Below are 16,139 nucleotides of genomic sequence, written 5' to 3'. Positions count from 1 at the left end.
GCCTGGGATTGGGCTGCAATCTTCATACTAAGCAGAGCAGTGGAGATGGTGGTCAAGCAGATCAATGTAGATGGTGGTTGAGCAGAGTTGTGGTTGGGCTCTGTGCATGGAGCACAGGAGTAAGGATTTTGCTTCTGCTGGAGCACTGTCAGTAAAGGCTGGCTGCTTTATTTCATCAGTGCAGAGGATTTAGAGATACGAATGGTCAGTGTGCAGAGCACTTTGGGATCCCCTGCTCGGAAAGATGTGTGGGAAAACCAGGCTACTGTTGCATTGAAAGTTAAGCTACTTATTTGGTGCTATAATATCAGCAATAGCCCAAACATATAGCTTAAAAATATAAAACCCAGACCTTTTCTGTTTGGTTCATGTCCTTTCCTGTGAAAAAGCAGAAACTGGCATCTCCTTGCTTTGTAACCGTCTGATATGCAATCTTTCTCTCCCTCTTCCCCCACCTTCACAGCAGCCTGTCCTCATACTACTGATTCATTGTGCAATCAGATGGGTGATAACAGATGCTTCAGGAGAAGGGAATCTTCCTCCACAATTTGCTTAGCCAGTTGTGTGGTTGGAGTAGGAGTCAATTCCTTCCTGCTGTCTGCAGCCGTCTGCAGCCTGAAACGACTCATCCATCCCTTACCATCCTAGGGGTACAACTATAAATACTAGCAAGGGCTCACAGAAGTTGCCAGCCCTTTATTAAGTTCTTTCTCCGAAATCTGTCTTTGACTGCTTCCTATGGCAGCAAAAGTCTTCTGATGAAATACAGTGTGCACAGGGGTGCGAATGGCTGATCGTTCATTTCACTGAGCTTCCTGCCCTTCTAGTGACACAGAAAAGGGTTAGAAGACAGTATTGACTCATTTTCACAATGTGCTTCGTTTCCATTTGCAGAATCTCCTCTAATTTTTCACTTGGCCATAACATGGTGACATCTGTCATAGAGATGGATTGGGACACTTGCTGTACTGAGCGGGATAGACACAGCTGAAAGGGATGTGGCCCTGTGCAAACATGGACACGGCAACTTCTAGTCAGACACAGCCCTTCTTCTTGTCTCAGTAGTTAAGTTTGCAGGGAAGTAACATTTCCATCATGATTTCAGTGATTAGGAGTGTCATCCTTTCTCTACAGCCATCTGGGGTGTGAAAACAAATATATCTGTGTGGTCCAAATCGATCCAGAAAGGTGGAAAGCAAACCAAAGGCTATTAGGAAAATTATCCCTCTCTGCCTCGCTCCTTCCTGCCCACCCCAGTTGTTTCGTTTGCTGATACGTATTTCTTCCCACTCTTCAGCTGTGCTAAATTTGGCTCTGTCTGGTGGAGGCAAGGACACCCGGGATGGCATGGCTGGCAGGGAAGTGTGAGAGGAGTGGGACTGGGGCTCGCAGGGGTAGGGTACTCTTGGGCTGGCCAGGTGAGGCTTCCTCTCCCCCCAGCTCCTCCCAGGCCTCCCTCCAAGCCCATTTCTGAGATCCTGACTGACTTTGGCAGTTGGCTGCCAATGCATGATGGTTTCTATGGCAATGTACCACTTCTGCTGGCTCCTTCCTCAAGTCCTGCCTTCCTTTCCCTTCCTCTGCTCAACCCGCCTCACCAGCCCTCCTGTTTCTCAAGCCTGTTGCCATGGAAAAGTCATAATCCACAAAGAATGTAAGACACCTCCCTCTTTTTTTTTTTTTGGCTTCTTTTTGGTTGTTAAAAGTTTGCTTTTCAGTTTAATGTGTGGGTAGAGGAGGTTTCACCTGCCTCTTTGAAATCTTGTCCCTGGGCAGTCTCTGTTGTGGACTCAGATGTCCTCCTGAAAGGATGGTAGAGGGAAGATGCAGAGGAGCTGCAGCTGATGGGCACCCAGTAGGGGTTGTGGCTTTGAGAAGTGCTTATATGATGCTGGAGGTTACAATAGGTGTTTGGAAGGAACCATGTAGTTAGGTGTCTGGAGTCTGAATCAGTGATGTTTAAGCACCCAAGACATGTTGAAGAAAAAGGAGGAGTGAGAGATTCTGAAAGGTGCCTCCTCTGGAGGCTGCTTTTTCGGAAGTGATCACAGTGACTGTTAGCAGCAGAAAAGGGTGCAGACAACTCATACACTGCCACAATATGTGCTCTGCAAGAGCTGTGAGGGAATGTTGCAGCCAAATGTACTGAATAAAACCAGAACTAGAGCTCACATTATCCCATCTGGTGTTCATGCTAATTCCCAGGCTTTCACGTTATGTCCACACTCTATCTGTACTTGTGTGTGAGGTTTGGGGGTTATATTTATAGTCTGTTAGCTTAAGCAACAATGAAAGGTGAAATAAGTTTCTGCTCAAATTAAGTAAACTTGCCTAGGTATCTCTGCAAAGTGCTAGGTTACTCTGATAAGTTTGCTGGGTAGCAGAGCTGGCTGAACTGGAGGGAGCTGTGGTGTGGCAATAGAAGTGGGAATTGACCCTCAGCTGCACTGTCCATGGAAATATTCTGGTCTTGCTCCCAGCATGCTTGCTGTTTCCACCTGTGCTATGTTCAGGCTTCCTGCAGTGGACACTGTGGCCTGGGATCCTCAAATGCACCTTAGAAAACCTTATTCACAGTATTTCTAGGTTCAAGAAGTCCTGGAAGTCTCCTGAGCAAAGGAATATTCTTGGGAGATTTCCCACTCCGACTTCAGGAGGGAGAAAGGGAAGGATTAAAATAACATATCCCAAATTTGGACCTTATACTTATTTCAGACCTCTTGAGAGTCCTTTATCGGACGTGACGTTAGCATCACACCCGAGGCTTCTTTAAACTGACCTTTTCTTGGAGAAGCAGCAGGAAAGATCAAATACAGCTGCAGAGTAAAACGGCACATTTACTTCACTGGAGATGCAGCAACATGGGCTGAAGTTGACTGTTTCTTTCTCTTACTGTTTAGCAAACATTGAGGATGCAAGCTTTGTTTCTTTTTTATATAGTAACTACATTCAGGCAGCCTCCTGCAGGCATCTAACCTATGCACTGTGGTTACAATGCTGTCCTGTGTGTACCAGGCATCTGAGTCACTTGCTGCTCGCCTAGCCTCAGATGTCATAATAGTCGCAGCATCCAAATTAGGCATGTGGAGTAGGTGATAGATTATAACCTGGAGTCTTTTCAGGCTGTTGGAAAAATTATTGATTTACAAAACCATAAAGTCACAGTGTTGGGTCATTGTAGCGCTTCGTCTTTTGCATCAGTTCCTGGAAGGTGATGGATTTTCAGCTGCCACAGTCTGTGGTCTGTCCTGCATAAAGCAAAAAGCCTGATCTGTCAGAATGCTCTACCTCTTTCCTTGTTGATATTCCTTTACTCTGTTCTAGACAAAAGTAATTTCTTCAGTTCCATGCCCTGGGTTGTTTGTCTCCTTCTGTCTTCAACCTCTTCTCTCACACTGCTAAGGAAGAAGCATGAGTAGTTGCAGTGCCATGTTGGGCAGCTGGTAGGTTGACCCCATCTGTATGTTTCAAAGAGGTTCCTGAACATGTAGCAGCAGAGAAAATATCTTCAGTCACTACCAATCTGGTCTAAGAGTTGAACCAGTGATGAGAGGGCAAATATTTCCTCTCTTTTTGTACATTTCAAGCCCCAGGGATGGATCCCAAAATGTTTTCTAGAGCACTGTGTGGAGAATGTAGGAGTGGGCTGACCATAACAGCAGGCAGAGTTGCCCTCCTTGTGCTTAGCAAGACCTTGTGTAGCCCCAGACATCACTCCCTTTCACCAAAAGGAAGAGAAAGAGGGCGTGTAACTTTATTTAACAGAGCCTGGACTACAAACTACATCACAAAACACTCTACAAAGTTAATAATACAAGGCACAAGTCGGATGTGATATAAATGATGTAAATGTGTGAACTCTGAGTAGGACTTTGGCAGTGTTCCCAGCTGTGTTCAAAATGTACCCATGATATTTCTATCTCCCATATTGGGAACCCACTAGAGACAGGCAGAAAAGACTTAGGTTGAGTTTATTATCCATATTTATCTTTCATTTCAGAATAGCATCTTCCTCCCACACTGATCCATCCTTACAGCACTACATATACACCCAGCTCAAAGCAGGAGGTTTCACACTGACTTTTGGGGCAAGAGCTGAGGATGGTGAGGTAGACTTGAAGCACTCAGTGTGTGTTGGGAAACCAAAAATAGATGGAGCAAAGAAATGTGGACCCTGTAGCTATGAAGGTAGAGGTGATAAAAGGGGTTTGGAAGCTGCCAAGTCTTAGAACTTTGGGGCAGAGAGGACTTATGCCTGAGTGCAGGAACCCAGGCAAAAGCCTAGAAGGAGATTCTTGGTATTTATTTCCCTTTCATATTTCCCCAGTATTTGAAAAAAGGATAATGTCAGTAGAAAAAGAGAAGAACACAAAGATGTTATGGCTGTGACAGGTGTGGGGATAAGAAAAAGCTGGGGGCTGAGGATTTGCAAGTAATTTTTGGGCTGGGACCTGGAGTCCTGAGAACAGCTGGATGGGGGCATCTTGGTTTTCACAGCCTTGCTGGCCCACAGTAGGAACACAGAAAATGCCAGTGATCGTGTGGTTGAGCTGGCTGCAGTGAAGGCAGCAGAGACCCAGCAATGGCTGTACTGGAAGCACTGATGAAGGTGATCGCTGGCTCTATTAGAGAGCTGATGGGAAGGACGGCAGAGATGGCAGTTTGGGTGGAGAAGCGGTGGTACAGGGAAGGGTGCTGGTGGTGAGGAGGATACTGATTGCAGCAAGTGTTACAGTAGCATTTGGAGTGCTAACTGCAAGTGAAGACAAGGGTGGCTAATTACAGACGTGATTGTGAAGAGGAAGAGAAGGCAGGCTTGAGGAGGAGTGGTGAGGTCTGCAATTTTGGCACTTTGCAATGAAGAAGCTGCAACGAAGAAGTGCAGGGCCACAAGGGGTTCAGCTCTAGCTATTAGCTGAAGCTGTGTTCTCCACGTGCTAGCTCATGGCTTGCTTGCTTCTCCTATCTTGCTCTTCACTTTCTTTGCAACTGCAGCATTTTCCCTGCTCACGTGTCATGTGGAGAGAAATGCATTAATCATTTCATGTAGAAAAAAAAAAAAGAAAAAAGGAATCTTAAATTAGACACTACCACTGCTGATGCATCCTCTACCCATTGTCACACACTAGCTGGGAGGTCTTCTTGGTAAGAATGAGGTTTTCCTAATGCAGGAAGGACAAAAATCACAAGGAAGCTTAAAGGGGAGGGAAACAAACAAAATGAAAAAGAACCTTAATTGTTCTGAGACTTTCCTCAGCCTAAGGAAGGGTTAATGCATTAAATTCAATGTAATTTCAGCAGCACTAAAGAATATGTTTCCATGGAAACATCAACCCACGGAGGGAGAGAAAGAGGGAGAAGAGAGAGGGAGCAGCAGCAGCGCGAGTGGCTCCTCTGACAAAGGAGGAGCAGCCTCCAGACCCCCCCCCCCCCGGTTGCTGACAAGAGTGATTATTTGTTTGTTTTAATCGATTCCCCCTTGGAGATGTGGTAGGGAAGAGAGTGATACGGTGCCATCTTGGCTGGACTGCTACAGACCCAGGAAAATCCAGTCACACTTTTTGGAATGAGTCTCCTTGTGGGCAATGACTCTGTTCCTGCAAGCACTGTGAATTCACTGTGTTTACAAATGCTTTCAAAACTTGATAAACATTGAATAACCCCCAAATCGCTTGTGGTTTCTTACTGGGTCAAAAAAGTTTAGTTTGCTGTTTCAGAGAATGTAATAAAGGGATTTATTTCAATCTCTCCAGCTAGTTTAGCCTTGTCTGGCTTCTGGCAGTAGTGAGAGGGACCTTTCTGGCAGATTTGAGTGGTTTGCTGCAAGCAAGAAAGTCCTGAAAGCTCTAGAGGAAAATTTATGTGCTCACCTGTTTGCTGGTCTTGACTCCCCGGACAAAAACTGGAGTAAGTTCTGGTAAATACCAGGATGCGCTGATGGTTGACTCTCAGCACCAGTCACCTTCAGAAGACCAAAGGGGCTATTGACATGCACATTTACTTGGCCACTTGTTTTCAGCTGTAGTATACAGCAGTGTGGGTCCATAGGACACTTCGAAAGGACCTTCAAAAATTATTAAGAAAAGTAAGGCCGTTGTCAGTGGGATTAAATTCATTGTATGGGGACAGTAGTTCAACTGGAATATTTTTTATGGCTCTGCAAATTGACAGAGCTTGAAAAACATCATCCTGTGTGAAAAACCACTATGAAGAGCCTGACTATGCCGCTATGAAGATTTGACTTCTGTTCTGTGACTGCTTCTCCTACCAATGTTTGTATGACTGTGCCCTAAGACAGATAACCAGATCTGAAGGGCACTCTTTAACCTTTCAATATTTTCCTGCTCGTGGTGGTATGGCTTCCATCATTGACCTGTTAGGTGGATGCCAAGATATAATTATGACCCATCGTCAGCTCTCTGACAAATGTAATTTTCTGTGCTTTTACTGCCCCATGTAAGCAGATTTTTAGTTCTTTCAAATGGCAAAAATACCTTGAAGACTAGTTTTGCTTTGGAGAAAAGTGGTATGTAATCTGTTCCTAATGAATGAGGAAGGATGGAAAGACGTAGCAATAAAAAAGAATACTTTAAAAAAGTAATTGGCAGGAATTTATTAAGTCGGTAAAGCTTGATCCAGTTTTGGACTGAACATTTAGTTTTTATTTTATCCAGTCACTGTAACAATTTTGACCTTAAAGCTATTTTTCTATTAGCTATTTTCTATTACTTAAAGGTTTGGTGAGTCAATTCAAAAGTGTGTTTGTTTTTATCAAAGCTTTTTGGATAAAAAAGGCTTTCTGAGAATAGACTGCTTTTTTATGAGATTTATAGGTATTTCTAGCTTCAACCAGAATATGCTCTTAAAACACTTCTCCTTGTTTCTGTTTTATTTCCAATGATGCCAGAAGGTGTAGAGGTATATTCTCAAGTTACTTATGACTGTGTCATTTCCCCAGAAAAAAAAAAAAAAGAAGAAGATTATTTTTGAAGAAAAGTTATAAATTTTGGATTTAAAATGGTATATTTTGACATGGAAATCCTATGTGCTGTCCCTAGCGATTAGGAGCATGGGAATTTTGTATTCCTGTTTCTCCTTCATGAAACTCAGACTAGATCTCCAGTGATATACCTTCCCCTGTTTAGGTGTTGTTGTTGCTGCTTGTGGGACTGTTTCAGGGTGGCAACAGACCGGACTGTGTGGGAGCATGACCATGCCAGAAGCTTCATTTTCTGTCCAATGGCATTACAGTTTTCAGAACTTACAGTTCTTTTTCTTTTGGATAAAATGTTGAACTCCTCATGAGAAAATGTTGTTGCCAAGTTCTTATCCCCCTTTCCCATTTAAAAAGTGGCTTTGATAGGTATTTTTTCCTGGTTCTGGCATTTGTGAAAATAGGTCAGTCATGGTATATGTGAGAGAAATTTGGCTTTGGTTGGGTTTTCCAGATATTGCTGTGACCAAAATAGCAGGTGGGGCAAAATGGAAGATTCATCTTGCCTTTTTTATTCATAAACAGGTCACCTCATCCTAATGTATACCTACGTTATCTACAAGTGGCCTAGCTCTCACATTCTGGCCTTGGGACTCTCAGCAACACCTTGGCAAAAGGAGTGTAAAATGCCATTGCACCTGGATGGCAGCACTTCTTTCTCCTTTTCTATCAAAGGCAGTGGCTGCATAGGACAAAAAGCAAGTGGGAGATCACATCTTAGATGATATTAGCTACATAAAAGAAAAAGTTATTGTGGAAATTCTGAAGCTCACTGAAGCAGTCGGACAAGCAGCCTTTCACCCAGGTCTCATTACTATAATTTCTGTCCCACATTGCTACTGACCCCATGTTCCTCACTGTGAGGTAATTCAGTGATCCTATGCAATGAGTCCCTCCTCTGTCCGCTTCGTGATAGACATATGTCTGTACTATATTTTCTGCCCCGGGTTGCAGCTGACCCCATGTTCCTCACTGAGAGGTAGTTTGGTGATCCCGTTCAATGAGTCCCCCCTCTGTCCACTTCCTGATGGACATCTGTCTGTTCTGCGAAACCCTATGCTGCAGTGCTTCAGTTTCCTATTACATTTTCAGGAGAGAGGCTAGGGACTGCACAGGCTGTGGAAAGTGAGCTTCACTTCTCATTCTCAGGGATGGTCCTGTCTCATTAAGATCAAACAATGTGTGTAGGAAAGCAGCTCTGGCTCCCTACATACTCTAAGGATGGATATATCCTCAGTCCCCAGGAACTGTCAGATCACAGTCTCTGTGAAATGACAAATTCATGGTAGATAAATAGAAGAAATAGGAAATAAAGTGAAAGTACCAATTTTTTTTATTATTATTATTAGGAGAGGGAGTGATGGAAAAGATTCATCCTTTCACTGTATATGGGAGCTGTCACTTGGAAGTCTCAGAACACATGTATATTGTTTTGAAAACAGCCTTTCCGAATATGATAGAGAAACAGCAAGGACATATCAGTAGAAATTTGTCTTCCACCAGAAATGGTTATTTCAGAGGTCAGGATCAAACACGAAGAAAATTCATCTTGAAGGGCCAGAATCTCAGCAGACCAAACAGTATCACTACATGGAAGTCCGCTGAATATCACTGATTTATTCCAGCCCAGTATCTGCCATCTTATCTTTTAAAAAGGTGTGGACAGTAGGGATAACCAAATTAATATCTTGTATCTCTGTTATCTTGTAGCCTGAGGGATATTTCCTAACCTAGATGCTATCCAAACCTCTTTGGTTAATGAAAACAATTTTGAGCTCTGAGCATTTCTCTCTAAGCCTGCTAGTCAGGTTGGTTCCCAGTAGCACAAAATGGCTGTAGCCTGGACAATTTTCTGGCGCAGGATGCCTGCACAGTCTGGAATTTGGCTGATCTCTTTTCTGTATTTGCTTTCTTTATTGCTCTGCATCTCCCCACATTCATCGGTAATACTGATAGTGAGAGAGAAAAGAGCAAATGAAGAAGAGTGAGATACTGTTCCTCTAAGATTTAATTTTCCTAGTCAATGTTCAATGTTTGCTTCTATTTTTTTCCTATCTTGTTTTGGTTTTGTTCTTCATAATAGCAGAAAGAACAGAGTCCATGCCCCTTGTTATGTAAAATCAGTTGCACTGGTGCCCTTTGTGTGAAATCTTTCCTCTGTAAATTGTACCTGACACTAGGCAGATGTTACACAGACACAGCCAGATGTGCCTGCCTTTCACATCTTCCCAAGCCACTGGCACCACAGCAGTGTGAGACAGTGCAGGAGGCTGGGGCAGTGCAAGGTTGTGAGCGATGGGGGAGCCTCTGGAAGTCTCAGCCAGGGTCAGTACTAGCCATGGGGAAAGTTGTTCAAAGGCCCAGGTGGAGCCCATTCTCACCTTTCTGAGGGTGAACAATTGGGCTTGATATCCCTAGGAGACTGCATTATCTCAAGAGACCTCATGCACTCACAGCTGAGTCTGGATGGCTGTTGTGCATGTATTGGCTATCTCTCACACAGCCATGTCTCTCACATGTCGAGCAATGGTATGGAGAGAAAATATCTGTATTATTTTAAGTTTTCTGTGCTTTTGGAGAACGGAGGTTTAAATCACAAGCTGAAGGGATCAGTTTCAGTTTTCTCAGAAAAGTGCTCATCAAAATCTACACTATTTCAGTTTCTCAGACTGAGGCAGAAGCTATTAACAGCATAGTTAGTGCTAGTTAAATCTTCATTTTTCAATCGTTTGCCACTTGATGGTCAGAATCACCATTTGTAGGTAAATACACTGGTCCTAAACTCCCTTTTCGCTGCCCTTTGAGTCCATCCACCTTTCTGTCTGTCCATCCTTGTCCAGGACCAGGCCTGAGGGGCAGACAGGACCTGCTGCAGAGCAGGACTGATGCACTTTGCCAAGGCTGTTTGCATCAGCCCAGGCTGGGTAGGTCTTGCTGACGCTCAGTGAAGGAACATGGTTTGGAGCTGTGGGCACTTGTGCTGAAAAGTAGTAGTGTGCTTGTCTTTGCTCCTTTCCTGGGCATTAAGTGGGTCTGGGCAGGCAGCTATGTCTGTCCCTCATACCTCTGGTTGGTGGGCTTTTAATGTTCTCTAGGGGAAAGAAGAAGGCTATTTCACCATGCAGATTGTATGTGGTAAAGGCCTTTTGCTGCCTTCAATTCACTGCCCTTATGTTTGGCTTCAGTGTTTTGTGCTATAGTTTCCAAAAAAGCTGATGATCGTCTGCATCCCCATCCTGCATTGCCCTCCACCTGCCTTTTACCCTGCAAATCCTCCCTGGCAGAGTTATCTCATAGCATTTCTTTCCTCTCCATCCACCTACACCATGCTTTTCCCTCACATACTGGACTGCTGAGACAACTCCCCAGTGCTGACAGTGGAGAGGCTGTTTTATTCATATGGCCTGTCTTATTCAAGGAAGTGGTCGATGTTAGGATAATCATGCCATTTCAGGCAGACTGCTTGTCTCATTGGCATGTAACAAGCACTGACTGGGTACAGGGGAGTGTGTGTATGCACACACGCTCATATATGAGGCAGGAATTGTGATGGGAATATCCAAATTTGCCCACCCTGTCAGGAGGAGGCGTTTCCAGCAAGGCAGGTGTAGGAGTGGTTAGTGCTGATTTCAAATCCATCTCCTTCAGAGCTAGCTGGGGCAGAGAAAAAATTGGTTAACACCCTCCCTGTCTTCCTCCAAGAGAGGAAGAAATGTGTCTGCCTGGCACATTTGCCTCTCCAGGCTTTCTCCATCACTAGATGAAACCATTTAAAAGTTCATAATCTCTCTGCTGATCCTAAATTGGCCATCTGATGTGGTTTTAATGCTCTATTTCCTATTCCAACCAGTCTTTGAAACATTCTCCATTAGAATGCAGGGCTGACAGCCTCACATTTAGGGAAGGTGATGTTGCCTAATGGTCAGAGCACAGGATGGGGAGTTGGGTCCCCCGGAGTCTGATTTGCTTTGTGCCCAAGGGCAAATCCCTTCCTTCTTTGCTCCTGCCTGCTAGTCCACACCAAGGGGCTCACAATGTCAGCCTGTTTCCGCAGTGTCATGGGTGTTTTGCTCCCATCCGGCTGAGTTTGGGCACTGTGGCCGCTTCATCTCACCCTTTCCATGCTTGCACTTAGCAGCTACAAAAATGCTCACATAAGAAAAATTGTTTGCTGAAAGGTGTTTCTAGCAAATTAAATTGCTTGTGTCTGCCTCATCATGTCCCATTTCTCTTTCTGTCTTGGAGTCTGAAAAATCATGGAATAAGCCCTTTGCAGACACAGTTTGATGTTGGGTTACCTCACCTGCATGCATAGCCTACTGCCCTCTCATTGTGCCCCTGTTGCAGCTAGTGGCTCAGTTCAGACACGCCAGGGAGTCTCCCAGCCACCTGACTGGGGACTAAGGTGTGTGTGTGGTCTGTAGGGAGGAAATACATCCCCCTGGCCAGTGCAAGCAGCGGTAGTGCTGCTGAAGCAGGGCAGTGCTGCTTCCGAAGGGAATGGCTCTTGCTGCAGTAATGATGGAGGGCAGAGCCACTCGAGTGTGGCTGCCTTGCAGCACACCGCTGACTTGGCCTGCCAGAGAGTCCTTCAAGCCCTGATGTTTTCTCATGCAGGTGTCCCAAGCATGAGTGTACCCAAGCAAGCCCTGCAGCTCCCTGTGTGCTGCTCTCAACCTGCGTCTCTGTGTAGGTGACTGGATCCAGCAAGCAGGAGTGCAGAGAAAGCTGGCGGGGGAGAGCCCCTGCTTCTGCACTCCTGCAAACTTTTGTAAGCGTGTTGCTAACGGGTTTGAGAGAAAACCCTCTGAAGAGTTATTGTGCCAAATTTGGAGACTCATTTCAGTCATTAAGGTGCGAAGTGAGGGATTTTAGTGCTGCTTTAAGTGTAAATCTCAGTGCAGCTCCAAGAATCAGAGTTGCTGATGATCCCTCCTGGATTATTATTAGTGGTTCTAATCTTCCCGGTGGAAAATGAACAGAAATGACACCCTCTTGTGTCATATCTGTTGCTGATTTCTGTGAACTCTTCCTGTCAGGCTGTGCAAGGGAGATTCCCATAGTGGCATCATTCTTGAGTGGTAGGGGAAAGAGGGCTGAGAACTCTTTAGTATTGCTTTTTGCTTAATTAGATATTGGCTCTGCTTTCTAACTGGTGACATATAAAACTGCAACTCCCATCAGGCTAATGGCATCCTCATCTTCTTGGAGCCTTACTTTGTCTTTACTCTGGTGGCCAATGCAGAGAAGCCATGAAGTGGACGTAGTTGTAATCTTGGTCCACTAGAAGGTCTTTCCCATCACCAGAGCTTTACCTAAGTCTGGTAGGCTGCACATGCCTGGCGATGGTCTGTGCCTGGCATTGCTCAATAGCAGAGCAACGCAAATGACCAGGAAAGAAATGCCAGAAAAAAGCATGTTTGGCCTTGACATGGAATGGGGTTCTCTTGGTATTTGGGTGCTGAATGGGTCTGGCTTTTGGAAAATAACTAATAGTCTGGCTTTGAAAATGGTCTTGTTGCAAACTTTTCATGCTGGGCTCCCTTATGGCTGTGCTTCTTAAGCTGTGCACGTTCCTTGGAGGTCACATGGACCAAGTATGGAATTTCCTTTAGAAATAAGCATAATTGATGATTACATTGGTAATGAGGACTAGTAGATGAGTTTGATTGATTAATGGAGTTAGGACAAAAAAGTTTGGGAAAAGGAAGAAGCTAAAATCATGACCTGCATTTTTACCTGTTTGAAGAAGCTCCCCTGCTACCAATGCTTTCTTTGGATTATCTGGGTGTTTCCTGTGGGCACATAGTGGGAAAGTGTGAACTGACCGAAAGAACAGTTTGTTTGTTTTGTTTTTTTTTGTTGTTTTTTGTTTTTTTTTTTCTTGAAATTGGTTCAAATTGAATTCAGAAGAGACAAAGTGAAGCTGAATATCATGAAATGTTTCCTGGTTTCATGGTGTAATAGAGCAAAAGAACCTCTCATGTCTGTAATGGAAATGTTGATTGTGTAATTTATAGGAGAACTGAGCAAAGCAGGGGAGGGCAGAGTCCTGGGGCTAGCCCTGCAGGCAGCTTGATCATCTCTGCCTCTCACAGTGATGCTACTGGTGCCAGAGAAGGTGTATAAAGGCAAAATCTACTTCATGCAATGGGATTGTGAACTGAAGTAAAATATATTAACAGGGGAAGCTGTCAGAGTGCCACGGAGATGTTGAACTGTGAAATGTGTATTTGCCTCCCCCTCTTCCCCACAGTGTCATTCTGGATGGTCTGACAGTTAAGAAAACAATAGACCTGATTCTCATTTACAGCAACTTCACTTTAACATGCTCTCACGATGCAGCAAGGCTTTGAAATGAGTGTAGCTGTAATATCTGCCCACTTAAAGGTCTTCTGTGTTGCCAGAGCTGAGTGAAGAGGCCTTAGGACAAATAAGACTGAAGCCCAGACTGTTTAATAGTCCATTTGTACAGCTGACATGAGATACCCCAAAGGAGAATGCCTGGCATGGAAGTGACTTTCCAGACAAAGAGAATCATTAATGTTGGCTGCAGGGATTTGCAGGGCTGATCACCCTTTAGTTTGATCTTGCTGGGTGTAAGGCATGGCTCTTTCCCTAGGGAAAAGGTCTTTCACTGGGCTATCTCAACATCCACTGTTCCTATTCTAAGCTGCTTCAGAGGATCTGATGGGGATGGAGCTCTCACCAATGTGCTGCTCCTTCTTCTGCTCTCCACCGCTTTTCTTATCACTGCCTTGATATTTGGGCTGGGGTAGGCTGCCTCCACTGCTTCACCTGTAGCCATTGCTGTCCTCAACTGACATGTGAAATCCCTGTTGGAGAGTAAGCAAAAAATAGGCTGTGGAGTGTGTTTACATGGCTGATTTCTATGGATCCCTCTGCCCTCATGTATGTGTGTGACTCTTAGTTGTGCTTTCAGGAATTCATTAGCAGCCAGTGTAGGACATGGCTTACCTATCCCAGTCACAGAACTGGGGCAATTGCCTTGTCTGATTGTCCCAATTCCTGAAGTAATTGTCTTGTTTCTCCCACTCCCTTCCTTTTAGATTTTCCATTTTTTGCACTGTGCTCCTACATGCCCTATGTAAAATGCAGGAGGGAGGCAGACTCTCATTTTGGATTCAACTTCCAAGCATTAATGTTCTTGCTCTTTTCTTTCTCCTGCAGGTACCTGATCAATGTCACCTTTGAAGGCAGGAATTTATCATTCAGTGAGGACGGATACCAGATGCATCCCAAGCTGGTGATCATCCTTCTGACCAAGGAGAGGAAGTGGGAGAGGGTAGGACATGTTTGGTAATTCTCAAACTGTGTTGGGGGGAGAATGGAGGAAGGGTCCAGGCAAATAATGCCCCCCACCTTTCTGTACCTCTTATCAAGGGCTGGCAATCTCCTTGCATCCTGGACCACTGGTATCTCCAATACCCAGGCTGCTGTCTTCTCCATGCAGGATGCCATTACATTCTTCCATTAGCGTGCATAAAAAATTCATCAGCTTCCTTTCTGTAACCTCTGAATGTAAGTTTTCCTGCCTTTCAGAGAAGAGACCTCTCTGCCATGGGTTTCAATGGCAGAGGTAGAAAATATTTTGCTGTGTGGCTTGGAGGCAGTGAAGTTGTGTGCTAAATGACTGTGACTGAGCTACAGCTACACTTAGTAATATATGCCAGTGTTAACTTCATTGCCTGATATATCTGGCCGGTGTCATTTGCAATAGGATGGTGCATTAAGTAGGATGTGTATGTGAGATCATATCGAGTTGTTCAAAGATGCAAATTTGCATATTTTTGAATAATTTGCATGTAACCCAATGCACCGTTTTAGAAATGGTGTGGATTTTTGTGTTAATGTAATGCTTTGGTTCATTTCACCTCCCACGTAAATGTCAGTGGTCCAGGCTCAGAACAAGCACTCCCAAAGGGTTTGAATTGAAGTAGAGGGGGTAGTTTGAGGGCTAAGAAAATAAGATACAAAAAAAGTGATTGGGGTGAGAAGTCAGAGTGAAAGCAAGGAGAATTCAGCAGAATTCTCAATTCTCTCAATACCTATGAAGAGCTTGGTCTGAATGTGATCATGTGTATGGCTTAGAAAAATGCCTCTTTGCCCCATCAGCCACAGCAAACCTCTCCTTGGCTGCTTGTTCTATGCATGGACTTGCAAGTAGCCTGCACGGCAAAAGCCAAGAAGAAATTAATGGGGAAATAAGAATGAAATAAAGAGTTGTCAGAAGTGGATTCAGAAGAGGGCTGGAACAACTTTTGAAGGAGGCAGAAAAGCAATCGGTTTAGCAGCTGGCATGCACTAAGGTCTCCCAGTAATTGTAGAAGCGGGGAGAGGGTGAAAGGTCCCATCTTCTTCCTGGTTTGCAGGAAGAACTGTGTACCTCACAGTCTTGCTTCTGTGCAGACCAGATGAGAGTGTATGGTCTACGAGAGTCAGCAGACGTCTCAGTGGGACAGGAGTGTGAAGGAACATATGGTGTGGCATCAGCACTTGTGGACAACTCTTGGACGTGCTTGGAGGCAGGCTGGTGGGATATTGCAGAGAGGGTGGGCAGGCAAAGCTCACACTGCAGAGACCTCGTGTTAGGCTCTGTCCATCATGCAACCTCACTGAAGCTCTCCAGGCAAAGTCCAGGAGGATTTGTTCCTAGCTGTCACCAAATTTGTTCTCACAGAGGAAAATTCCATTATCTGAGCAGCAAAAAGAGGCAGTAGCAGCATTAAGTCCTGCTAGGGATTATTAGCATGGATAGTTGTGGGGAATTTGTTGCTGGAATGTTTTGCAGGCTCTGGGGAGGCAAAGATAAATGCAGTCCTGTTTTTACCCTGCCTGTGAGCCTCAGTGAGGGCTCAGGAGTTTCCATGAGTGGTAAAAGCAGTTGTTCAGTCTCTGATAGTGTATCTGTGGTCTCTCAGATGAACCAATTAGTGGAAAAGATGCTGGTGAGCTGGAATGTTGGGGCTAGACCTGGAACCTGCCTCAGCCTTGCTGTCTGTGGGGACTACTTGGCATCCATTAAACCAGAACAGCTCTTCATTTCATAGGAGCTGGACTGAAATGAGACTATGGTGAACAACAGTATTAGTGGTATGAAAATCCCATAGTATTTCCTGAACAG

At 44.7% G+C, this 16,139-nt stretch overlaps 1 protein-coding gene across 3 annotated transcripts in view; it reads left to right on the top strand.

The window, feature by feature from the left end:
* GRIN2B (glutamate ionotropic receptor NMDA type subunit 2B) overlaps positions 1-16,139 on the top strand; it is a 215,337-nt gene that overhangs the window by 123,701 nt on the left and 75,497 nt on the right. For all 3 annotated transcript variants that reach the window (XM_057430360.1, XM_057430364.1, XM_057430374.1), the window contains one exon: positions 14,186-14,300. In XM_057430360.1, coding sequence (XP_057286343.1) covers positions 14,186-14,300 — 115 coding nt within the window. The remainder of the gene's footprint in view (positions 1-14,185; positions 14,301-16,139) is intronic.

This window comes from Pezoporus wallicus, unplaced genomic scaffold (assembly GCF_028554395.1).
Source record: "Pezoporus wallicus isolate ANWC-B61680 ecotype Strahan unplaced genomic scaffold, APGP_CSIRO_Pwel_v1 scaffold_3294, whole genome shotgun sequence".
Classification (NCBI taxonomy): domain Eukaryota; kingdom Metazoa; phylum Chordata; class Aves; order Psittaciformes; family Psittacidae; genus Pezoporus; species Pezoporus wallicus.
Note: the sequence above shows the minus strand (reverse complement) of the source record. Positions and strands in the feature narration are given on the sequence as shown.